The 24,585-nt window shown below is 53.6% G+C and overlaps 1 protein-coding gene across 1 annotated transcript in view; it reads left to right on the plus strand.

Moving 5' to 3' along the window:
* Positions 1-24,585, plus strand: part of CUX2 (cut like homeobox 2) — a 185,654-nt gene that overhangs the window by 117,940 nt on the left and 43,129 nt on the right. Inside the window, 2 exon segments of the mRNA XM_059713373.1 lie at positions 2,353-2,463; positions 6,233-6,280. Of these exon segments, the coding sequence (XP_059569356.1) occupies positions 2,353-2,463; positions 6,233-6,280 (159 nt within the window).

A 24,585-nucleotide genomic window follows, 5' to 3' on the forward strand; every position in this document is an offset into this window, starting at 1 on the left:
GTAGTATCTGGGCAGGGGTGGTGCTAGCTAGTGGATGGTGAGAGCTGATGAAGCAGGATGAAAATCCCCTCCATGGGCCCTGGGGCTGGGTGAAGGCAGCTCCACAGAGCCTGGGTGGGGAGGTGGGATAAGTAGCGTGTCCCACCTCGGGGGCTCCCAGACCCTACGTCCCTTGGATCACTGGTCTGTAATCAGAAGCAGCTACTTCCACCTTCTCCTCTCCCGCTTGCCAGCTCCTCACTGCAATCCCACCACAGCCTGCAGCCTGGGAGGTTGGAGCGGGATCCGGGCTGCAGAGCCGGCGTGGATCACACCTGCTGCGTGTCGTGGCCTCCGTTCCTCCGGACGGATGGGCAGGGAAGGCAGTGCATGCAGTTCATCCCGTCGGGACATCTCCGGGGCTGGGAGGCTGAGGGTGGCCCTGGGGCACAGTCTGACGTACATGCAGGTAGTGACCCCCAGACGTGAGACTTCGGCATCCAATTCTTCCAAAAGCAATTAATAGAATTTTTCTCCTTTAGATTTTATGGTTTATGTCTCTTCCCGTAGACTGAAGGGCGGTAATTAGGATCGGTGTTAGCAGATAAATTCTAATGAGGTTTTCATGGCTGGAATATGTACTCTTTTGGGATCCCCGCAGCAGACAAAGGCCTCTGTGTTTTGCCACGTTTTACGGCGCAGGTATAAATTTTTACAGATGTTCTTGCCATGGTACAAGCAGATAACTGCCGTGCGTTTTGGTGTTTGAGGGCATGGGAGGAGAGGCAAAGCCCTCTCGTGAGAGCTTGGGACTGGGATCCAGGACACCCGGGGCCAGTCTTGTTGCTGCCACTGGCTGTCTCTAGCCTGGCTTACTTAACTGCCCCGTGCCTCGGGGCCTGGATCTGTAAGGCGGGGTTGGCGATGCACTCCTGCTCGGAGACCTGGGTGGAAGGTGCCAGGCAAGCGTTCACTTTATCTCAATGACCCGTCTTCACCAGGGGCTAGGCTGGCTGCTGGCTGCTGAGCTCGGCCCATTTGGGGGCAGCTCCGCGACAAGAGAAAGCTGCTGCTTTGGGAGTGCGTGGCTGGAGGGAGGGCTGGAGGAAGAAGCAGCCAGGCCAAGGGCCCAGTGACTGGGCTTGCCTGGGGTAGCAGGATGGAGACAGTGAGGTGGGCACTGCAGGGAAGAGGATCTATATTTGTTTAATTGAGGGACTGGGGGGCACCAGGCACATCCAGTACCCGGTGGCTTTTTGCTGGGCATGCCAGCCAAGCATAGGTGCCAAACACTTGTGTGTTTGGGATTCGTGGCAATGCGCCTCCCAGTGAAGTCAGTGGATCTGGGCAGCGTGGCCTTTGGGTTCTCGGGGAGGCCCGGGACATGCCACCGGCCCCCTGCTTCCCCAGCCGCTCTCCTCCCCGATCCCGGACCCCACGGGCAGGCAGCAGCAGAGCGGACGAGTCCCGTGGCAGCTCCTGGGGCCACGCACTCCCCTCGTGACATTCACAGCCACTAAGGCGAAGAGGGGTGAGAAGGGAGGGATGAAAGGTGCAGGTGCACACGCGTGGCTCCAGCGTGGTGAGCCTCTCCTCGTCTCCATCTGTCTGTTGGCTTGGCTGCCTCCCTGGGTTCTGCTTTTTCTTTGAGCTGCCTTTTGCAATCCTGCGTCTGCTGCGCAGTTTCACCCACACGCAGGTTAGCGTGCTCCGAGCCCGACTCCGTCGGCATCCATAATTCTTTAATGAAACATTTCCCTGCACTTGAAGTGAACTGTGCATGATTTACTGCGGGACACACAAAAGGTCAGTTTACTTAATACCAGAACCTTCATTTTTCCAAATTCGGCTGAAATTAAAAAGCCATATATATCTTAAAAATCTTATTTATGAACACTTAAGTATAAGTAAGTCATACTTGGACTGCTTCCCTCTTTCCTGATATATGTAATCTGGCAACGACGCAGACTTAGAATAAAATCTGGCAATACAATATGCTGCACTTTACTATTTTGACACTACCACTGTGATGTTTTTTTTACAGTTACTGATGAGCTTATGTCACTGTGCGTTTTGGGAAAGAAAGGGGGGGGGCAAAAAAAAAAGAGAAGAATATTGATTAGCTGAGTTCCCGATGAACCAAACGAGTTCCTTGGTCTTATTTGTTTTATTTTATTTTATTTTATTTTGCATTGGGTACATCGTTCCTTCAATTATTCATGCAACCGCCTTGTCAATATTGCCGAGATGTCTTGGCTTCCTAAGGGAGAGAAATGAATTCTGGGGAGAAATCTATGTATGGTTTTAAAACAAATGCACCAAAAACATCTTTTTTTTTCTTTTCCCCCCTTTTTTATTTTTGTTTTGTTCCAGAAGGAGCTTAATTCTGTTGCTTCCGAGCTGGCTGCGCGGCGGGAAGAGAGTGAACGTTCTCATAAACATTTAATTGAACTCAGCCGGGAATTTAAGAAAAATGTACCTGAGGTACAGTATATTTGCTGTTATGGAATTAACTCAGTAGGGCGGCGTATTTTCCTCTGCTCAAACTAGATTGTGAAAACTGTAGACATAAGTGACTAACAAGAAAGGAAGCTAATTAGCCACAAAGACAAATTATAGTCCCCAACCTTCGGGTATTCTTATGGCTTATTACCGCAGCCTCCAGCGGTTCCATTGTGGGGAAAGGATCCTGGAAAGCACCGAGCCCCTCTCCGAGGCGCTGTGCCCCCGCCCCCCGCGCCGGGCTGGGCGAGCGCAGCACCGTGCCAGATCAGGCCCTCCCGCGCTGCCAATAAAAGAACTTTGGGTCTCGAGTAGTTTATAAAAAGCAAGCGTTGAACGCGCCGAGCTGAGCTCTTGGCATCCAGCTCTCAGCCCAGATGGGGTAGGCTCATTTTAATTTTTTTTTTCCAAACTGAATTTTATTTCAGTCGGTTTGGCTGTTTGCTGGGGTTTTGACAGTTTCGGATGCTATTTCTTGCTTGCCTTTCAACGAGGAAGAAAAACAGGAAAGCCTGGGGTGGGGGAAGCTTGGAAAGGCATCGTTGCCAGGCGAGCGGTCAGTGCCCACCGACAGCCACGGCCGGCTGGCCCGCTGGGTGCCTCGCATCAGCTGCCCCCTAGCTCCCTGGCACCTGAGATCCTCCTGCCCTTCCTCCACAAGGACAAAGGGGTTAAAGCTCCATCTTGTGTAAGGCTGGCAAGGCTGAAGAGAGGAAAGTCCCTTGCAGTCCCATCTGCAGGGAGCTGCTTTTTCCTCCGATAGGCTCAATCAGAAGCATTGGCAGCGAAGTGCCCAAGCCCCCTGAACTGTAATGGTATTTGTGGAGACCGCCAAGCTGCCTCCAGAAACCCATGCTCCTCCTTGCGAGGATGATGGCACCACTGGCCATAGGTCTCCTTGCTGGCTGTAAGGGTTCCTGATCCCTGTGACGCATCCTCTCTTACCCCCCACTCTTTTGTACAGCCCCATCTCCATCCCTGGCACTCACACTTCCTGAGCCTGCGCTTTGCACAAGACCTATAATCACCACTGCTGTCTCTCACCATAGCATCTTTCAGCCCAGAGCATTTAAAGTCCACGATCCATTCTTCAGAAATTGAAGGCAGGGAAGATGGTGGCACCCGCTGGGCTGCAGCTGCCTCCGGGAGAGCACTGTCACAGCAACCCCCCGGTACAGAGCAGGTCAGGATGGGACTCGGAGACTGTGTGATCGCACCGCCAGGACAAGGGAATGTGTGCGATCACACTACAAGGGCCCAAGCCCCAGTTTGCTCGAGACACTGCTAGTGGGGTGAAAGCACCAGGAGATCGTGCACTGCCCCAGGGGTTCGCACTTGGGTAATGAGGCCAGGAGCACAGTGCCCTCCCCAGGGTTGGCTTGGCACTGTCTCAGATTTAAAGACAAGCTAAAAAAGGAAGGTGGCCTGTGTAGCTGGGAGCATCATTTTGAAAGTTTCCCTCCTGTGAATGCCATTAGGAAGTCATAGGGTCACAGACAACGAGGGCTGGAAGGGGCCTCAGGAGGTCACAACCAGTCCAACCACCTGCTCAGAGCAGCACCAGCCCCAGCTACATCATCTCAGACAAGGGTTTGTCCAGCCGGGTCGTAAAACCCTCCAAGGATGGAGATGCGGCCACCTCTGGGTAACCTGTTCCAGTGCTTCACCACCCTCCTAGTGAGAGTTTTTTTCTCATATCTAACCTAAACGTCCCTTGCTGCAAGTTGAGCCCATTGCTCCTTGTGCTGTCATCTGCCCCCACTGAGAACAGGCCAGCCCCATCCTCTCTGGGACCACTCGGCTATCAAATCCCTCCTCAATCTTCTCCAGACTAAATAAAGCCCAGTTCCCTCAGCCTCTTCTCCAAAGTCCTTTGCCCAGCCCCCTGACCATTTTTGTTGTCCTCTGCTGGACTCCCTCCAGTTTGTCTACAAATCTGCTCTCTGCTTCGTTAAGTCCTACGGCCTTGCCTTTCAGCAAACACCAGCAGCCTGGTGGGGATGGGGGCAGGAGTGTGCGTAAAAACTGGGGTGAATTGGGTACCAGTAAGGGAGAGGAGTCCTGGGCCTGATCCGCAGCCCCATGAAGTCAGTGGGAAGCTTTTGCTGGCTCCTGTGAAGGCTGGATCCAGCCCTCGAGGCTTTGTCTAAGAACCGTGCCTCACGCAGACACCTCTTGTGCAAGCATGAGTGTCAGTGCCCATCTGCTTTGACCCGAGTGAGCGTGCCCATCGCTCCCCAGGGTCGGAGCTGGCAAGGGGCGTTAGCTCTGTTTCCCCGTGCTGGATGTGTGTGCCTGTGCTCTGCTCCGCACTCCCTGCTCACGTAGATGTGACTTGCTCTGTAGAGTTTTCCTGGCTTTAGATGAGCGAGAGCAGGACAGGCTCAGCACCGGTCCATCAAAGGGACCACTTGGGCAAAGGCTTGAGAGGGCCCTGAGCTTGGGCAGCAGGATGATGCCACAAGGCCACTTTCCCCTCACTGGCTGATTCGTGGCTGGAGTTAGTCCCGTAACCCTCCAAGTTTCTAGGCCTCTGTCTCCACTTGCCCTGGGCTTCATGCCCCTGTTCGGCGCACCCCGGCCTCCCCGAGGGCGAGCCTGTCATCCCTGCTGTGAGTTCTGGCTAGCCGGGGAAGGGCTCAGCCCGTCCCATGTGTGCTCCCATTTGAACCCCAGTCTCTGGAGAAGCCTATGCGCTCGGCAGGACTGAGCCATCTGCTCTGGGCTAGTTGTACTTGAAAAACAGCGAGCGACTTATCCAGCATTTCAAACTGGATGCAGCTGGAGTCACTGCGGAGCTGGCGAGAGATGCCAGCACAGTGCGTGTCGCTGGGGAACGCTTCACACCACCCAGCATGAAGTGAGCCAGAGGAGCTGGCTCGAGGGCCAGAAGGGGGGCACCGTGTCTGTCCCCTATTCAGCCCCGCTTTCGGAGTCCTGCAGGTGCCCCTCGCCCTCAGCGCTCCTGCTGAGCTCACGTGACTTGTTCTCATGGGCCAAACCCTATGCCCTGTACTGTAGGCAGATTAACAGGGCTTCATGATGAAGTTGAGACCTCTACAGCTCCGTTAGGTGGACTCCGCTGCAGGTTATGGGCTGAAAAAGCCTGGTTGGTACTGCACCCCGTCCCCGAGAAGTGGGGAGTCAGAGAGCTAGGACAGGGATGGCCCCTTGTAAACACAAGCGAGTGGAGAGGGCAGCATAATGCCTGCAGATCAGCCTCTTCCCGAACATCACGCCTACTCCACCGATGCGCGTGGGCAGGTCTTGCCGACTGCCAGAGGGGTTGCGTGCGTGTTCCCAGAGCAGCCCTTGGCCTTGGGATTTAGCAGATCCTCTCAGGCGGTTCTGAGGCACGGCACGTTGAAAGAAGGTTGGAAGCAGAAATTGCAAAGAACAGTCGGTTCCCAGTAGGTGGACAGGCCGGGGGAGGAAGGTGTTAAAGACTGCCTCCTGCACGGGGAAAGTGGGAGAGTGCGGCATCCCAGTCTTGCAGGTCTCCAGAGACTCAGCAGGGGAGATGGAAAACCTTCTAGCCCTTCCCCAGGGGATGCTATCCTCGAGGAGATCAGATCTAACCAGAGCACCAGCTGTAAGGCTTCGGTGAGCAGCCAGGTGGTTGCCCGTGTCCGTAGTTCAGTGTGCGCTTGGCTGTGCGTGCGTGTGTGTCTGGGTGCGTGTGTGTACACAAATACCACTGGGGAGCTCATGTGATATCTGCATCGGGTGAACTCTCTGATCTCTCTTGCAGGAAATCAGAGAGATGGTGGCTCCTGTCTTAAAAAGCTTCCAAGCCGAGGTAAGAAGCCGGCAGTCACGAGGGGTTCTCTGTCGTGGCGGTGTCTGCGATTAGAACGAACCAGGCAGTGGCGATTAATAAAGCCAAACCCCAGGCCGAGTACTCACTCCCTGCACGGCATGTTCCCCTTTCCAGCTCTGACTGATGGAAATCACAAGCACGTGCTTCCTTTGAACCTGACACGGGTATTTAGCTTATCTGTTTGGACCCCACGAGCCCATGCCTCCCTTCGCATCATACCTGGTTTGTATTGTGTTCCCCATCTGATTATCTCGGTAGGTGTTGTGGGTATTTTCATGTGTCCTAAGGAATTCTCCCAGTCCGGGTGCCGGCCTGATGCCAAGGGATGTAAATGCCTCCACCGGGATGGGGCGGTGTAGGAGAAATATCACGCTTCACGGCATTTTTTTCCTTAAATGATCGCTCTTCTGGGGGCTGCTTTCTGTGTTCCTCTAATGTGCTTAGATTGAAACCCCTAGAGAGATGTAGGCACTCAGAACTCACCAGCAGCAACACATTAGAATCTGTCATCTGCTGAGCATTACATTATTTTAAATCTGTCTCTTTGGAGCCACGTAACTGCATAAGAAAATATTAAAGTAAACAATAACTGGATTTACACAAATGTGGCTGATTTCCATATTTTTCATCACTTCATTTTATTACTCAGTTTACTGATATGCTCATTTATTTATAGGGCAATCCAGTATTGATTCATTCCAATGCACTATGCATAAACACATAAAAGAGAGTGATAACAATAGGAATACATTTTCAGTCTTTTAAATACTGCATTTTTTCCAATAGCCGTCATTAGATCCGCTATGAGAATATGAGCTGTGTGCTTCGGGGAGTCTGGGAGTGGCTCTGGGTTTCCACCTGTGTAAACAAGCTCAGGATCCAGTCCCTCGGACTCCATGTCTTATGTGGGTGCTCTCTCTCAGTACCTCGTGTGTCTCCAGGAAAGCTGTTGATTTTTCCCCCCCAAGGGGATTTTTAAATATTAGCCCTGACAGGGAAGGTGTTTAAACTCCCAGCCCTTGAGCACAGGGGTCTGTAGCAGTGAGAGACATCCCACACTTAAAGCAGCACGAAGGGTTGTGTTGCTCGTGGAAAGGAGGGCAGTGGTTTTGGGCACCTTGATCCTGCTCCTGCTGAAGTCAGTGGTAGCATTACCATGGAGTCAGCCAGCGCGGGTGTCATCTGAGGAACGGCAGGCCTTTACTCAACTTTGGGCAAAAGGCTGGGAGAGGAGCTGGTGTACAGCCTTGGACCCTGGCTCACCCCTGTGCAAACAGGACGAGAAGGGAGCGAGAGGATCTGCGTGGGCAACACTGTCTAGCTGTGCATCCAGTCCAGCGCTCCACTGACTCTTCTCTTTGCAAACGCAGGACCCGGTCCATCAGCACTTTCTCAAGTCACTGGGATTTGTGGCCGAGTCCAGGCAACCATGTCAGTCTCCTCCTCCATTTCCCTAGGGCAGGACTATGTGAAAAGAAAGACGGGGCAAGTGGGAAGGAGTCTTCTTATTTGGAAGCAGGCACCGTCGGGTGGTGTCAGTCCGCACAGCGCCTTGGACTTGCGCAGAGCTGCGCTGGAGGTGCGCTGCTAAGCTTCTAGCCCGTTGGCGTTGCTGGAGTGACCTTTATTTCCTGCCAGCCGGCGATCCAGTGGATTAGGTGGGGTTGTTCATGAAAGCTAGAGTAGCCTGGTGCAACACAACTGTCCTGTTGTCAAGACATCTCCTGACTTGGGGGCCAGCCGGCATCGTTAGGGACCCAGTCCAGTCCTGACCACTAGGCCTACGTCAGCAGGAACCCAATAGCCCATTTCCATCCCCGCTGTTCCTGCTTGCTTCAGCACATTAAGAGTTAGCCCTTCCCCTAGGGAGGAGGAGGAGGAGGAAGAGGAAGAGTCTCCCCATGGTGCAGCCATTCTAATCATGCCCCAGCTCCGTCCAGCCACTCACGGCTCGAACGCCTGGTGCTGCGTTGGTTTTTTGTTGTTTTTTTTTTAATGGCTTTAGCCTGCACTAAGCATGAATATTTACCAGGGAGAATACAGTGCTACTTCATCTGAGTCACGGAAAGTAGCCCATAAAAACCTTGTGATGAATGCCAAGACGTTCCCTTCTATTCTTTCTTCTAAACGGAAAGGGGAAAAAATCATTTTGAAATACTAACCTGTGTTTTTGCGGTTGCCGTAAGTAGCTGGTATACATTTAGGCTCCTGTATCCTTTCTGTGTAATTTCTTTTGCTTCGTGGGGAGGGGGGCTGCGGGGTGATGAAGAAAGGAATAAATTGTACCCGCTGAGAATAAAAACAGCTTTTGTTTTTCATTCTGATTAGATAAAGGCCAGTTTATTTCTCTGGCACAGAATAACACAAAGCTGCCCGTGACGGTAGCTTAATGGCAACAGCTTGAAATGGACAAAGTTTGAATATCCTTGCGCACAGAGAAAAGAGCAAACCAAAAGCCCTGCTAATTACAAAAGTTGCTTTATGAAAGATAATTCAAAGCAATAATTTAGCAAACATAATCAAGTAGCGCAGATGGGGATTTTGATGAATAGTTTGCAACATGCAATTAGCAGCTCTTGCAGTTACATATCATTAACCCTCAGAGCACAAAAATTATTTTCTCATTATTAGATGAAAAGGTAAAATTAAGCTGACTAGACAGTAAAGGAACAAACTACAATTAATTACCTTCATTTATTACAGTCATTATTTTAAACTTATTTTTTTTACTCCGATAGATAGATGAAAACATCTAAATTAAAAGTTTTGTTATGCTAAATTGGAGGTGAAACTTTCCAGTGCTTTTGCACACTCGAGTGTCCGCGTGGTGGGGAACAGCGAGCTCTGCTTTCTCCCAGGAACATTGGCTCGATCTGAGATCTTGTTTAAAATAAAAGGATGGTTTAGCAAGAACTATAAAAATGAATCCCAGGTTTCTGCCGGGAGTGCACAGGCAAGGGGGAGAGCAAGTGTGTGTCGCGTGCTTTTCCCCAGTGCCCCAGTCACAACCTGTCTTTCATCGGTTCATAGCTTTTAAGGTCACACGGGCCCACTGTGACTGCTCAACGTAAAGCCTTCCTACCACAGACCCAAAGACTCCCCTGTATTCATTCCCACCTCAAGCTCAAATTCAGCAGGACTAGTAGCAAAACCTGCCATCTTAATTAAAAACTTCCAGCGATGGGGAATTCATCCCAACCCTTGGTAAGTTGTTGCAACGATGGGTCACCCTCAGCATTCAAAATCCGTGCCTCATTTCAAATCTGCATGTGCCTAGTTTTAGCTTCCAGCCGCGGGATTGTGTTAGGTCTTCATCTGCTTGACTGAAGAGTCTCACGAGATCAGATTCCTGTAGGGAGGTATTTGCAGGCAGTGAGCACATCACCCCGTATCCTTCTTGTGGGTGCCTTACCTACCTGGAGGGCCTGCAGACTCTCACTACAGAGCACACATTGCAATTCCTTATTCTTTGTCTCTCGACCCTCTTCAGTTTTTCAACATCCTTTTTGAAGTGGGCATGCCAGCCCGAAGGGTGTTCCAGTCACAGTCACACCAACACCAAAGGCAGATATAATAGGGGCTCTCTCCTGCTGAACGGTTCCCTGTTTGACATCCAGTGGCTCTTGTGTTTTGGGGTCCAAAGGCCCCCTCCGGATGCTGTAAAAGTAATGCTTCTAAATGACTGTGCAAGTGCAGCAACTGTTGTTTGGATGGGAAATAGAAAGGACCAGGTCCTCCTTTTGACACACCCGTGACACCCCAGTGAAAGCCGTGGGGAAGCCTGGGGACGAGGGAGCCTGTCATTTGGATACAGCCAAGCCCGTGAAAGCCATTGCTTCCTTATTGTGGAGGTGAAAAGCAGCAGCAAGCATTCAGCCCTCCTTTCTCACTAAGCTTACAAGTGACTTCCCTTTGCCTTTGAGGGGGACGCCAAGTAGGGTCCAGATGTGCATCCTGCTCGGGACCAAATGGACAGCCAGAGAAGAGTCAGAGGAGGGAGGGAGCTTGCAACAGAGCAACTTCTGGAGCCTCCTTAAGTGAATGTTTCGGTGAGCATGGAGCAACACGGACCTGTGCTCCACAGAACGGGCAACCCAGGGGTCTTGCAAAGACACACGTGCAACATATGGAGCAAGTCTGAGGGCTTCAGACGGCTAACGCCAGACATCTTTCACCTGTGGCTTTAGGTCCTGGTTCCTTTTGCCTCTGGGGACTCTCTGCGTAGGCTGTGTTGCTTTGGGGCATTGAACAGTGATAAAAATGTGTCAGGCAATGAGCCCATGTCAGACAGATCTCCTGGAGGACAAGTTACATGCCAGTCAGACACCGAGCGTGCACTTGGGCGATCAGGTCTCGCACCCATGTCTCCATGAGCACCAGTTAGTCTGTCTGGAGTGAGGGCAGTAGGTGACTGTGACAGTGGGGCTACGACTTACCTTCCAGGGGATGGGTGACAGCTGCTCTGCACTAGAGGAGGAAGCTGGTGCAAAGGAGCATGTCTGGCAGGGTGACCAAGGCCTTCCCACCTGCATGCTGCTACGCAGGAGCACTGCTCCACCCTTTCAGGGCAGGGTCCCTACCCGGCTCACGGAGGCTGCTGCATCTCATAGGGGCATTATCTCTTTCCACTGTGCCGTTCCCCCATTCCCAACGACTGCAGTGCACAAACGAGGCCTCTCCAGTAGCTAACACCAGCAGTCTGCACCCCTCGTCACTTCTGCTGCAGCATCTTTCTGCGGGATGCCAGGTTCTGCGGCTCACGGCCTCCAGAGTCTGGGAAGGCTCCTGCGAGAGTGACTGGGAAGGCATTACCTGGTGTTCAGTGCATACCACTGGCCTCACATCCCACAGGATCAAGCTTGACCCCTGTGTTTTTGGGGGGTGACAACTGTGCCTATTAAGCCTGTAGAGGCTGCTGTCTGATTTGAACACCTGCACTAGAGGCCTGATCTGAGACCACTAGTACTGCGAGGAAGGGAAGAAGTGATGTGGAAGAACACAGACCTGTCAGTCTGACCTCGATAGCGTGCATAGCTTTAGAACAAACTTTGCAAGAAAGGATAATTAAGGACATGCAGGTAAATAGAAAATGGGATAAAATGCACCAGAGGTTTCCCAAAGGTTGATTGTGCCAGGCTAACCTGATATCTTTCTTTGAGGAGATAACTGATTTTCTAGACAAAGAAAATGCAGGAGATCTAATCTCCCTGGACTTCAGTAAAGCATTTAATACAGTGCCACCTGGGAAATCATTAGTTAAGCTGGAGAAAATGGGGCTTAGTGCAAGAAGTTTCAAGTGGATAAGAAGTCGCTGTAGGGGACATGGCAATGAGTTGAAAGGGGACGTGTGAAGCTGGAGGGAGGTTACAGCTGGAGCCCCTCAAGGATTGGTCTTGAGATCAGCCTCGTTTGATAATCACGTGAATGACCTTGGCACAAGAAGCGAGAGGATGAGAATGAATTTGATGCTGACCAACAATTGGGAGGCACTGTCGATGCGGAGGAGGTTTGGAATATCTTACAGGAAGAAGTGGCCGACCTACAGGACCGGAGGAGTGGAAATGAGATGAAGTGCAGCGGTACCGAGCGCCGGCTCATGTGCTTGGGGGTTTGTGAGAAGAAAGTCCATTACAAACTGTCCGTCGGGAGCTCGCCAGTCGGAAACGACAAAGGAAGAGACGCACTTGAGGCTGTTCCTCATCGCGGGATGCCGGTGTGATGCACGCTCATAGGAGGTGGTATCAGGGAAGCTGTTTCTGGAGAGATGAAGAACCCTTCCCGCCATTGGATAAGGCACTGTGGAGACCTTGTCTGAAATCCTGTGCCCATCTCTGGGCTCCGACGTTCATGTAGGATGAATTCAATCTGGAACAAGTGTTGGGAAAAGTTTGCGGGGGTGTCGCAGGCCTGTCTGCCCAGAGGAGGCTGGAAGAGCGTGTCTCGTTCAGCTCGTGGAACAAAGCCAAGGGGGAATGTGGCAGGCATTATACTGGGGTGGGAGGACGCCGGGGGGGCAGAAGAGCTGTTTAAGTTAATGGACAATGTTGGCACCACAGTAAATGGGTATAAATTACCCAGGATTAAATTTAGGCTGGAAACGGAGAGGTTTCTAACCCTCCGAGGAGGGAGGCTCTGGGACAGCTGGAGGAGCGGGGCCGACAACCTGGCTAGTTTTCAGATGGAGCTTGCTCCGTCGGCGAAGGGGCAGTTTTGTGTGGGTCCTTGCAGCGCAGGCGATAGACTCAGCAATGTGGTGCAGCCAGCTTTCCTTCCCCGCCTGCATGCGGGTGCCTCCGTCGTAGGTTAGAGCCTGATCCCCAGTTGTCACTTCTATTAATGGACAAAATGAAAGGCCGGTTCGCATTTGGGCGCGAGGCCTGGGCTTCAAATTCCTGTAGCTGTGCCTTTTTATCTCTTGGCTCTTAATGCTGCCTTTAAAAAAAAGCAATTTTTCTATGTTAGTGCAAGTGGGATTCGAGTCACTTATGGAAAAGTAATTTGCTTGTACATGAAAACCCTTCTCTAGCCCTGGGCTTTTCCAACAGTGCCCTGCCTTTTTGCAGTCAGAAATGGACACTGGAAACCCAGATGCTCCCTGTCTCTTGAGGTACCTGGGGAAGAATCCGGCTGAACTGGAAGGGGGATGAGGAGGGCAGGAGGCCTGGGGAGCTTTCTCCACAACCCGCAAGGCTGGGACTGCCCAGTTCAGAGAGGAGGCAAGGAAAGAAGACCCGAAATAAGGAGCAATACAGAGAATGGAGATCAGGTGCTCCCTCTCCTAGCAGGACACTGTCATCCTTCTTCAAAGCTAGTCAAAGACGATCCCATTGTACCTAAAGTTTGGGAGCCCTGTGCCGCTGGAGACGAAGGAAGGATGGATCCGGCGTTCCAGTGGGTAACGAGCCCTTTCTGTCTTGTGTTGCCGGGGCGGGCTGGGCTGCGTCTGCCCCCTGCCCTGATCGCTGCTGAGGCTCCGTCTGGGGTTCGGCGAGCCGGAGATGCATCCAGCATCCCGTCAGACAGACCCTTCCTGCTGCAAAGGCTATGACAGACCCAGCCCCAGCCCTCAACGCCCCCATGCTTTGCCCCGTTCACTGCAGAGCCCAACTTGGTGGCATGTTCCCACTACTCCTGCTACGCTCCTGCACTTGGGGCTCGCTGCTCCTCTCCCACCCGCCCACGGGGACCGCACGGGGTTGTGCCGTTTCACGGCCGAGTCAGGTGAGCCCTCCAGAGCTCCCCGCGGCCAGAGGTAGGCACCGCTGCGTGCAGGGGCTTGTGGGCAGCGAGCGGAGAAGATGCAGGGATCTGGCTGTGGAGAGAGGAGATGGTTTGTCCTCGTGGATCGTTTCCCACCAGCTGTTCTAATGAGCAACTGGCCTCCAGCAAAACCCCCCACCCACATGCTCTCTCCATGGCAGCTTTTACCAGTGCTCCTTCCATCCCGCCACTGGCCCCTATCCCTCTTCCCCGTTTCGCCGGTCGGTCGGTCGGAGCCTGTCCCCCCGCTCCCCCGCCCAGCCCTCAAAGGCTAAAGCATTTTAGAGAGTTAGAAAGGAATCAACCCTCTGCAGTGACCCTTTCCCACGCTGACCATGTAAAATCAATCCGCTCCTTACAGCCTCGCACGCCTCGCTCCGGAGCCTTTCATTCCCGATGATACATCAATACAGGCTGGTTTACAGCTGCCAACTGGCAGTAAATGCACTCAAAAATATAAATTTAAAAAATCAAAACTGGGCTGTCAGTAAAAAAAAATATTTACATGAGCGAGAGCGGCAGGACGATCTTGAAATATCCCCTCTCTTCCTCTGCCGTAAATAGAGGCTGTTGGTTACTGTCGACCCAGGCGCCAAAGGGAAGACATCTGCGGGGAGGGTGCTGGCGTGGGGCTCAGGACTGGCCACCGGCTTCCTGAGCGATTTGGGGCACGTCTCTGTGCCTGAGGTCCCCTCCCGCCAACGACCCCTTCCCTACCTCGCGGGGTCGTTGTGAACTGCTCTGCGTTATCATGAGGCATCCGCGTGCCCCAGGAGCGAGGCCTGGATTGCTGCGCAAGGAATCCAGGTCGATAAGAGTTGCATTAATCCAGAAGGGCTTTGAAATAACCAGTCTTCAGCCTCCTTACCCCAGCCTTGGCATCAGGCAGGCCCTCGGTCTCCGTGAAGGCTCTGGCTGCAGGATCGGGGCCCGCGTGCCTGTTGCTGTGCTGCCGTCTGGATTTGCTGACCTTTGGAGCAGCATCGTTCTAATTTACGAGCGCTGTAAAAAGTGTGGACGTTACCGGGGAGCGTGTTGCTTTCCAGCTGACGTCCCCTGTTGAGGCGATGCCCGGTAAGGGTCACAGCCATTAAAGCTGTTGAGTAATGTCGAATGGCTTTTCATATTAATTTTAGCTCATTACAGTATTTACACAGTTCCCGATTCACTGGGCAGTTTGCAGACAAGGAGCGAGAAGTTTCTGGATCTAGAGACTTTCTGCCCAACGGGTTGGCTTCTTCAGGGATGTTATCACTTGACTCCTGGTGCTTGCTTGAGTAACTGGGGTTGCTCCTGGGAGTGCCAGCACCCCCAGCACTCCCAGGGCTAGGCTCAGCTTGGGGCTTGGGCCCCCCAAAATGTACCTATTCTCACTGGCATAGCAGTGTCACCACAGCCCAGGTGTTGCTTTGCATATAGGTCTGACTGAGGGGAGAGGGGTAGCGGGGTCTGCAGATTCAAGGACTCTGACAGGGGCTGCAGTGTGAATGCTCCTGCCATGCCATGATTCATGGCCACGTTGCAGCTCCCACGAGACTAAAATCCCGGAAAAGTTTCCTCTCTACAGTGCAGCCACTAGATGACGTGCTGACAGCCACACATGAAAATGCGGCCCCTGCAACTAGAGGTGACCCTGGGAGGAGACGGGGTGAACAGCAGAACTTCGAGATGTCTCCAGAGCTGAACTGGCGGTGTGCCTCCGAACAAGGGTCAGCAAGCCTAGCGAGCGTGCGACTGGGGGTGCTCTCGCGATGCAAAGAACCCGTGTGACCGGCAGAAACGTTCAAGCTACAGAACAGCGTGGGGCAAGTTGGATGTGGCTGGTGGGCATGCAAGGCGGCATCTTAGCTTGCTCTTCCCGGCTTTGTCTGCACCACGGCGGACTGGAAACGAGCTAGCTCGGCTCCTGGAAGAATATGGCCCCAGCCCCTGGAGCTCAGCTGGGCCTGCCTGGGGGCCAGTTGCACTGCAGACATCCAGAGTGCCCACAGATACGTCGGCTTACCGGAGCGGGCAGTGAGAGCCAGGCCCACCTGCTGTAAGAGCCCTTGTTCCCCGTCGTTCCCCAAAGCCCTTGTTTCATTTAAAGCCCTGCGGTACGTGCGTGAGACCTTGGGAAGGTGGCATGATAACCTCGCATGGGGACGTGTAATCCATTAGCTCAAAGGAGGCATTAATCTAAGGCAGGATCTTCCTGTGGTGTATGACCGGGCTTTGGAAATGACTGCCGGCACATCGGGATGTGCGTGCTAGGCTGGGCGCTCCCGGGCATGGGCTCTGCCACCAAAGGCCGGAAGAGCAGATCACAGTCACGAGGGGCTTGTTCAAGGGCTGCCCAGCTTGTAATCGGATATGTGGGCCCACGGGCCCTGAGCGGCCAGGCGCTGCGGGGTGGGAGGGTGCAGCGTGAGAGGGAGCGTTGCTGGCTACGTGTCCGCCGGGAGCCCCAGGTTGCGTTGCTGACGCTGCCCCAGGCTTGCAGAGCATCCTGAACAACTCCCTCGGGGCCAGCTCCGCTCTGGCGGCTGGGCGCCCGCTGTTAGGGCATTACTTGCCCAGATCCCTTTTGGGATCCGAGCCCTAGCCTCTGGGCTGGGGGTAGTGACAGCTCTGCACTGTGCAGGTGAGCATGAGCCCTGTGAGCAGCCTGTGGTCATGGGCTGTCTGTGCCACGCGCAGGCTGCCGTGCACACCCCCGGTTTGGAGCGTCCCCCGGGTCCGGTGCCTTGCTGGGGTTTACCTGTTTTCCGGTTCCTGTTGCACTGGCTGCTCCTGGTGGCTGCCTGCCCCAGATACCATCCTTGGCTGTGTAGTTCATGCTCCAGTGTAAAACCCCTACCCTGTTTTTGAAAGAGCACGAAATAAAAAAGATCTTTCCTCGCGGTCATCAAGGAGCAGCAGCCGCGGGGCGGATTCTGCTCCTCCTTCTCGCTTGCAGATTTAACTCTCACTTTTGCCCAGTAAGCAGCAGAAACTGCTCTTGCCATATTTCTTGCATATAACGCACGCAGGTTGTGAGCAGTTGGCTTTTAAAAACCAAGATGTGTGTTGCATGTGCTAAAAGGAGGCACGACAGAGCCAGGATTTTGCTCTTTCTAGCCGCGCGTGCGGGACCTGCACGTCGGCTCACCTCCTGGCTGCTGTTCGCAGATCCCGTCCGGTGACCCGGACCAGCCTGGCGTTAGTGTGTCGGGGGGAAACTCCTCGGAAAGAAATTCTAATGAGATTAACATCCTCTGACTCTCCTATCAGGAACTTTGCCAAAGCTTCATTGAGCTTGTCAGGAAGTATTACAACAAAATTAAGAACCAGCAGCTATTTTCTTTCATTCAGTATCATATGCTTTATAAAGTAAATTATTAATGCATTTTTTTTCCTCAGTTAAGCAGTTATTTGCAGTGGTCTTGGTATATTTCTCATTAGAAATAACATCATCTAAAGAACTCTATTGATTCATTTTTTTTAATCTCAGAATCATGAACGTGAACAACATATTTATATGACATTCCCTTTAACTAGAATTCTCATGCTTTATTTTTATGTTATTGATCTTTTTGACATGAATTGCTTTTTGGCCTTGTGAAAATGTTGTAAGCTTTCTGCCTTCAGAGAAATGGACTCCTGTGTGAGCGGCGGTGGGAAGAATGATAACTCATATATACCGGGGGTAATATCTAACATATTTAACAACAGTTAAATGCGGTGGCTTCTTAGTGTGGCTTCAGCATCTCCACGCTTGCAAGCTCTTGAATGCCCCGGATTGCAAAGCCAGGACGTTAGGTGGGAAATACGTAGGGATGCTTCTGCCCCTTGCCACCTCCACGCGTGGCTGAGCTGGCCTGCAGAGTGCCACGGGGAACGGCAGCGGCTCCGGCCGTACCCTCGGCGTGTTCTGGATTGATTTAACTTGCATTGCAGCGTTTCGTCTCACATCACTACATTGATGCTGGCTGATAGGTGAGGAGCTCTGCTCTGTCTTCACTCCCAAGGGAGAATCGGATGCTTGTGTGAGGACTGGAATAACGTGCAGTCATTAGCGCTAACTGGAAAGAGGTGGCCTGTTGGCAGCTCCAGATCAGCACGCTCTGTCCTGTCCACCCTCTCCTCTCTGTTGGCAGGCCCAATGACTCCCCAGGTCTTTGGGCTATATCCTGCATGCAGCCTGGGACCACCGTCCTGGGGCGGGCAGAGCGTCGTGAGCTGTCCAATAAGCCCTTGCTGGGCTCTGGGTAGCAGGGAAGTGTTGATAGCCACAGTCGGACAGGGCAAGGGGCTTGCCCAGAGTCAGGACCCTCCGCCCTTCGTTCGGTGCGATCCTGCCTGTCTTCCCCCAGCTGCCAGACAGGCTCCTCTGCAGCCCGTCTGCTGGGAAGCAGCAAAGGTCCGTCCGTGCTCCTCCTGCCTCGAGAGCCACTGAGGGCCTGTGCCAGCAGAGCAGCATCCTGCCATTGCTGAGCCCCCTCTGCCTTGCAGCCCAGAACAGGGGGGGCCTCCTCGCTGGCCCTGCTTGCATTTCCAGGCAGGCGGAGCTGGAAGAATTCCCCGTGGGGTCTGCGCTCCCTGCTGCCGCTCTTGCTACTTGCCACAAACTCACCCGTTCAGCTTCCCGTCCACTGGCTTGGTCTGTTTTCCATCAGTATTTTCTCATCTAGGAAACCCGCCTGAGCTTTCAGCACCTCCTGGCACCTCTCACGGCTCCAGGGCAGTGCGGCGCTGCAGCTTCGCGGTGTACCCAACCTTCCCCGGCGGCTCTGGCCCTCCTCCCCGTGTGCGAACTTCTGTGCGCAGAGCCAAGCGGGCGCAGTCTTGTATCTGCCTTCACTGCTCTCCTTTTTCCAGATCCCAGGTGCTTCATCCCGTCTCCCTGGTGTCCTGTCGCCTTTGCTCAGTCTGCATCTGTCTTTGTTTCTCGTCTCCATCTGCACCCCGGGTTAGGATGCCCAGCTCCATCAAACCACAGTTATTCCTTCTGGGCCGGACATTGCCGTTTCGGGGTCTGTCCTGGGCTGGATGGCTTCTCCAGGCCCTAGAAACACTGGCATTGCGCTCTTGGCCGGCGCCTGCATTGTTCTCCCCTTCAGTTCTTCTGCTGGTGGTCTTTGCCCTGGCCCAGGTGATCACGGGGACCTGTGTGGAAACCAGCCGTCCCTTGCTGTGGGCAGGGCAAGCCCCCATTTGGTGAAGCTGGGAGAAGCTGAGCTGTGAGCTACCCGGCTGCCGGGAGAATGCCCCTCGCCATCCCCGCCAGCTCCTCCTCGCAGAGGTCCGAGCACCTCGCTGGGTTTGATCTCCTTGCGAGGCACGAAGACTGGAGCGCCGCTCTGCACATGAGAAACGGGCGCAGGGTGGGTGACTCAGTTTGCTCTGGCCTTTTGACCCAGTTTCACAGCTCGGGGTACGGTCTGTGGGCTGTCCCGGTCCCCTGCAATGAGAGGGTGCCTGCATCGTGCCCCGGGCGCACGCGTTTGCTCCCGTGTGTATCCGCCACTCTTAGTGCATGCCACCTTAATCCTTCCTTCGGTGCAGCGCGGTATGGCCATGCAGAGACCATCCGTTTCTCCCCCACTCCTGCCTGAGAGCTTTTTCCCTGGCCGCCTCGTGCCTCGCTTACGATGGAGGCAGAGGACTCTCGTTAGCTTTGCAAGGCCCTTTGAGATCCCTGCTTGAAGGAGGCCATACAGGCACAAACTGCTATTTGCGTGTCCTTCTGGCTGGCAAAATCCACCCAATTTAGCGCCTGGGGCTCTTGCTCTATCATTCAGATGGATTTCCACCCCCCCACCCTCGAGGCTGCTTTATTTCAGCAGACAACAGGCCTCTGCAGCTTTGGGGGCTGAGTTCCTGCTGATTTCATTATCAGTTTCATTGTGGCTGAAAACAAATTACTATCTGGCAGCCAACCCTCCTGGAGTCCTTTTTCCCAGCCTCTGATCATGCCCGTTTCACAGTAATTCCTCTGTAACGGTCCCCGCACTCTTGTCGGTGGCAGAAATTCAGGCCTTTTCCATGCAGCCGTTTCCAGGAAGGACACCAGACAAGTGGAGAACTTGAGAACAGGACATCCTATTTCAAATACCTGCTTAATCAGGGAAGGGTGGTGATGATTGCCCAAAGCATTTAAAAAGCCTTGGGTTTTCTTCGTGTGTGCTTGCTTGCTTGTTTTGTGCTCCTATCCAGCTCGGGCACCCGAGACCCGGTCGAAAGACCAGGCCTGCTAGTTAACTGAAAAAGCAAATAGATGGAGTCGTTCGAGGTCTGAAACGTTCACCGTACACAAGGAACGTCCCGGCCCACGTGATCTTGAAAATGGGGGAGTCAAGATGCCTTTATTGAGCCAACCGTCAGACAAACAATGCTGTCTATTGCTGTTTGCCAGGAGGTGGCTCCGTTCAGATTGACGTGCTGCGTCTGAAATGCATGTGCTTGCTACTGTTTTAAATGCAGTGATCTAACTTTAGCAATGATGATCTAATGATATAATTTTAAATAAAATCGTAATGAATGACACCACATTTGATATGCCCAAGAAAGTGAAGAAGAAAAACAGGCAGGACGCCATGCCTTTCTCTTTCCTTTTCTTTTTCTTTTTCTTCTTTTCTTTTCTTGCCTTCTTTATGCATTATAACGTGGAGACCGGCCAGTCACTTCACTGGGGTCACTTGACCCCAGGTGTCTTCCTGCCTAGAGCAGGGGCTGGACCCGATGATCTGCCAGGTCCCTTCCAGCCCCTGCCAGCTGTGAATCTCTGAATAAAGTAGAAGCAAATTAATGGGCACAAATTCTAAAAGGGAAGGAAATGTTTAGAGTGGCTGTAGCAGCAGGAGGTCTCACTGGTTGTATTCTCATTTGACAGCTCTTCCCATGGAAAATCCCCATGTGTTTGCTGTGCTGAGCATTTAGAGTGAAGGACCAGAAATCTCGTCCTACCGTTGCTCTCCTATTTATAATAATAAAGTCAACCTGACGCAATTCAAATTCTTCTTCCTTTGAGATGAAACACTGAGACCGTCATATGTTTCCCTTCGTGCCTAACAAAGCCTTGATACTGGGAAGGATATCAACAGAGGTAGGAGAGTTTACCCATTTTTGCCAGTCAATTATAATAATATTTCTGCTTCCAAATGTTTAAAAAGTTGGCTTCATAAGGTATAATCATGGCACAGAGGCCAGCCTGACAATAGTAATTAATTAGGCTATTATGCATTCTACAGTGATAATTGCTTTGCTGGAAAGTCACCAGCCATGAAAAAGACCCAGCACATAAATGTAATTCATCAATCGGAGTTGTTCCAGCACAGTTGCGTTTTCTCACCTTGAATCAGCGTACGCTGGAGAAGGAAACAAAAAAGAAATTAATGATACATCGATATATAATATGGAGGCTGAGTGCGCGCCATGCCTCAGCTCATCGAAGGCGTTTGCAGGGGCGAGGGAGAACAGCAGTTAATTGAAGGTTTATCATCTCAAATGGTCATCGCTGTGATCTCGTGGCTGGCAGGAGGCATTTCAGCTCCTCGCCTGTTACTGATTGCAATCAGGAGGGTGGGGAAAGCCGCCTCTTGGAGAGGCTGCCTGGGAGCTGCCGGGTGGAGGGGCTGGGAGTTTGCCTCTCAGCTAAATGTGTCCAGGCGGCAGCAGTGTGCCCAGGCTCGACCCAGGCAGGCACGGGCTCACTCCCAGCTCTCGGGTTAGGTGTGGGACCGAGAGTTTCCCGTTGTAATCCGCTCGCTCATTTTGGAGCAGTCTCCCGGGGGCTGGAATTGACCCTTGGGGCCCAGCAAATACTCCAGGTATCCCGTATGCTGCTGCCTTGTGCTGGGGCTGGAGGTGGGCGCTCTGTCCTGGTACAGGGGTGCCCATCTGCCAGTGATCCTGCCTCTCGTTTTGGAGGCACGGGGTTGCGTGTGCCCCCAGCTCTTCTGCGGGCGATGAATGCCCTCTTCCCTGCTTCACTCCGCGTCTCGCTCTGCAAACTAGGAAGACTCGCTGGTGAGGCTTATTGAGCTCTCCAGTTGGTTTCTCTCCCCTCTTTTGCCCCTCATGCTGTGCTGCAGCATTTTGGGGATAGCTAGCATAGACAGCCAGATCCTGCCACCGGCTAGACCTCTCCGTGGGACTTGGGCGCTGGCCTCTGATCCCACTGGGCCCTGCTTGAGTCCATGAAAAGCCATCAAGGCAAAAGGTGGGTGGGTGGTCTTCTCCTCGCACCTTGCTGTGATTCAAGGCTAGGACAAAGGCACGGTTCATTCACAGTGTTTCAGAGGCTTGCGCAGGGAGAAATAGGAGCGTGCTTAGATGCCCAGTAAGTAGAATAGGAGCTGGTCTCTGGTGCCCTTCAAATGATTGTTAACATACAGGTCAAGGCCCCTGCATTTGTTTGCTTGCTTCGAATGCAAGTACTTACTTGCATTACTTCTGCACTTTGAGACATGCTGCTTGGCCAAACCACACCTTTGAGCTCAGCTGCCCCTTGAGAAGAGAGCAGCTCCCCAAGGAGCGGTTAACCAGCCTTTTCGTACAGACAGTCTGTATGCCGAGATCCACTGTGCACACAGCAAAGTGATCCCAAGGTAGCTGGCTGGTTTCAGCCCTGCGCTAAGGAGGGAGGTCGCTAATGAATCAGCAGAGGGGCAGGGGCGTACAGCAGGGCACCCCAGGCAAAGGCTCTTGCTGCCTTTCACCTGGAGAAGAACCAGCCCCGTCCTGCCATTAGACTCGGTGCCGAGCTGCCCACGGGGAGCCTGGCTCGAAAGCCAGCTGCCTCACTGGTGCAGATTAACGAGCGCCTAACGGTCCTCTCATGGGAACTCCGGCTGCCGTGAGGGTCAGCTGGTGCCTCTGACCCGTGTGAGGACGCAGCCTTGGACACGTGGTCAGCCTCATGAAGACCACTGCCCCAGGGGCACCTTGAAAAGGAAGGGTGGTTGATTAGTCAGGCTTGGACGATTAGTCCCCGGCTGCTCTGTTTCTGTTGCACGGTGACATTTCGCATCTGGTTTTTTTTTAGAACATGGGTAAAATACCAACCTCCAGCCCGTCACACCGCATCCCGGGAAGTGTAATGTTTCCTCCTGCCGACTGAAGTGGAAACCGTGGGCCTGGCAGAGCTGTGTCAGGCCGTCACACAACCTCTGTGGCTCCAGGCTCCTTTGCTTGTGTCCTCCCCATGCGTGCTCCTCGTGTCAGCGTGCTGTTCTCCGGCATGGCCGACAAGCAGCCACGGGACCCGAACAATGCTGTCAGACAGGGGTGTTGTAGGTGCAGCCGGACGGACAGGTGGGGTCTTCAGGCAAGCCTCTTCTTGCCCCCATTAGGAGTGTTAGTCCTGATGGGAGAAGAGGCTGGCAGCGGAGAGGCTCAGAGAATTACACCCTGGGCCTGTCCCTGTCCCTGTTGCTGGCAAAGCCTGTGTTGAGCCCCGGGTGGGATGGGGTCGGACCTGCAGCTGGGCTCAGTATTTGGGGCTTACCATGGATTTGTGCCATTTCATCCCTTGCTGCGTTGGGAATCTCCCTCTGGGTCTGAGCTCAACTCCAGCAAAGTCAGTGGGGAGACTGGTGGGCTCTGGGTCAGTCCTGAAGTGGCAAAGTTTAGGAGCGATGGGGAAAAAAAGCCGGAATTGAGTCCTTTTGCATGATTGCAATCCCTGCTGCCCCCCCTGCTCTTGTCCCCCTCCTCCAGGGCGGCTGGGCCGGGGGGAGGTCGGGAGTCTCTAGAAATAAAGTGACCGAGAGATGAATTCAGCAGGTGGCTCGCCGTCCCGAAGGGACCGAGCAGGGCAGACACTGCAGGGCTGTCTCACCTGAGGCCTGATGCAGGTACCGGGAGGCATGAAGGAGGCCTGGAAGTGCTCTGCCCTTTGGGCAGACCGTGCCTACCCTGTGGGCAGCCCTGGAGTGATGGGTACCAACACACTGGGACCTGTGTTAGGGGCCAGATGGATCAGGATCCCACTTCTACCGTCGTGGGATGGGGCAGCCCCTGCCTCACGTCCCCTCTTCTCTCCTGCGTCAGCTCCTGCAGCACCTGACCCCTCTGGAGCCGGCAGCTGAAAGGGGTCTGAGTTCAGCAGCTAATTCCTTGAAGCGTTGGTTTAAATGGAACGAGGAGTTCGGAGAGAGAGAGAGACGGGTCACCAGCTTTGCTCCCACTCTGATTTTGGCTGTTATTTATCCTCCTCGTTGTGAGGACCGAGCACTTCCAGGCAGGCATGAAGGGACATGCTGACATCTGGCTCGCGAGGCGGGTTCTGCGTCTCCTCTCCCCCGGGGCAGATCTGTGCATGCACCAGAGAGTTTTGCTGGGTCGGCTCTGGGGTTGGAAATGCCGCCACTCTGGAAGAGAGGTCTAGAAGAAGCCCTCGGAGCAGGTGGCAGCAAGGTTTTCGGTGGCTCTCAGGTCTGGGGAGAGCACGTTCCACCTCTCAGCTCAGCCCCAGAGAAAGCTTTGTCTCCAGCAGAGATGAGCATTACCCTTCGGAGAGGAAATGCCATTGCTTCAGAGGAGGGGAGTTACCTGCCGACCGCCATCTACATCCTAGAGCCGGTGCCGTTCTTCCAGACGCCCTGGGCCCAGGCCACGGGACTCGTGGAGGGGAGCGGGGAGGAAGGTTGTGAGGTGCTGGTGGTCCCCCCGTGGCTGAAGAGACGTGCTGCCACTAGTGGAAGCGGGCACAGGCCTGCTGCCATCACTGCCGTGAGACCCGCTGGCCTGGTGTGGCCTGCATGTTAGTGATGTGCAGTGTCCGAGGGTCTGCAAAGCAAGACGCAGCCGCTGCAATCGTTGAACTGCGCGGTGTGAGGCTGGAGCAGCGTTCCCGGCAGCTGTAGCTCCTGGGCGGGCTGCGGGGGCCCAGCTGCAGTGCTGGTGAAGCATTTTCTTGCAGGGGTGCAGCTTTGAGCTTCAGTCCAGACACTTGCCAAAGGCCACCCCAGTCATCCCAGTGGTGAGTGAGTGCCTGGCCATTTGGGGGAGGGAGCCGGTGGTATCTGCATGTGCCACCAGCCTTTGTGTATGGACACAGG

This window comes from Alligator mississippiensis, chromosome 10 (genome assembly GCF_030867095.1).
Source record: "Alligator mississippiensis isolate rAllMis1 chromosome 10, rAllMis1, whole genome shotgun sequence".
In the NCBI taxonomy this organism is placed as follows: Eukaryota; Metazoa; Chordata; order Crocodylia; family Alligatoridae; genus Alligator; species Alligator mississippiensis.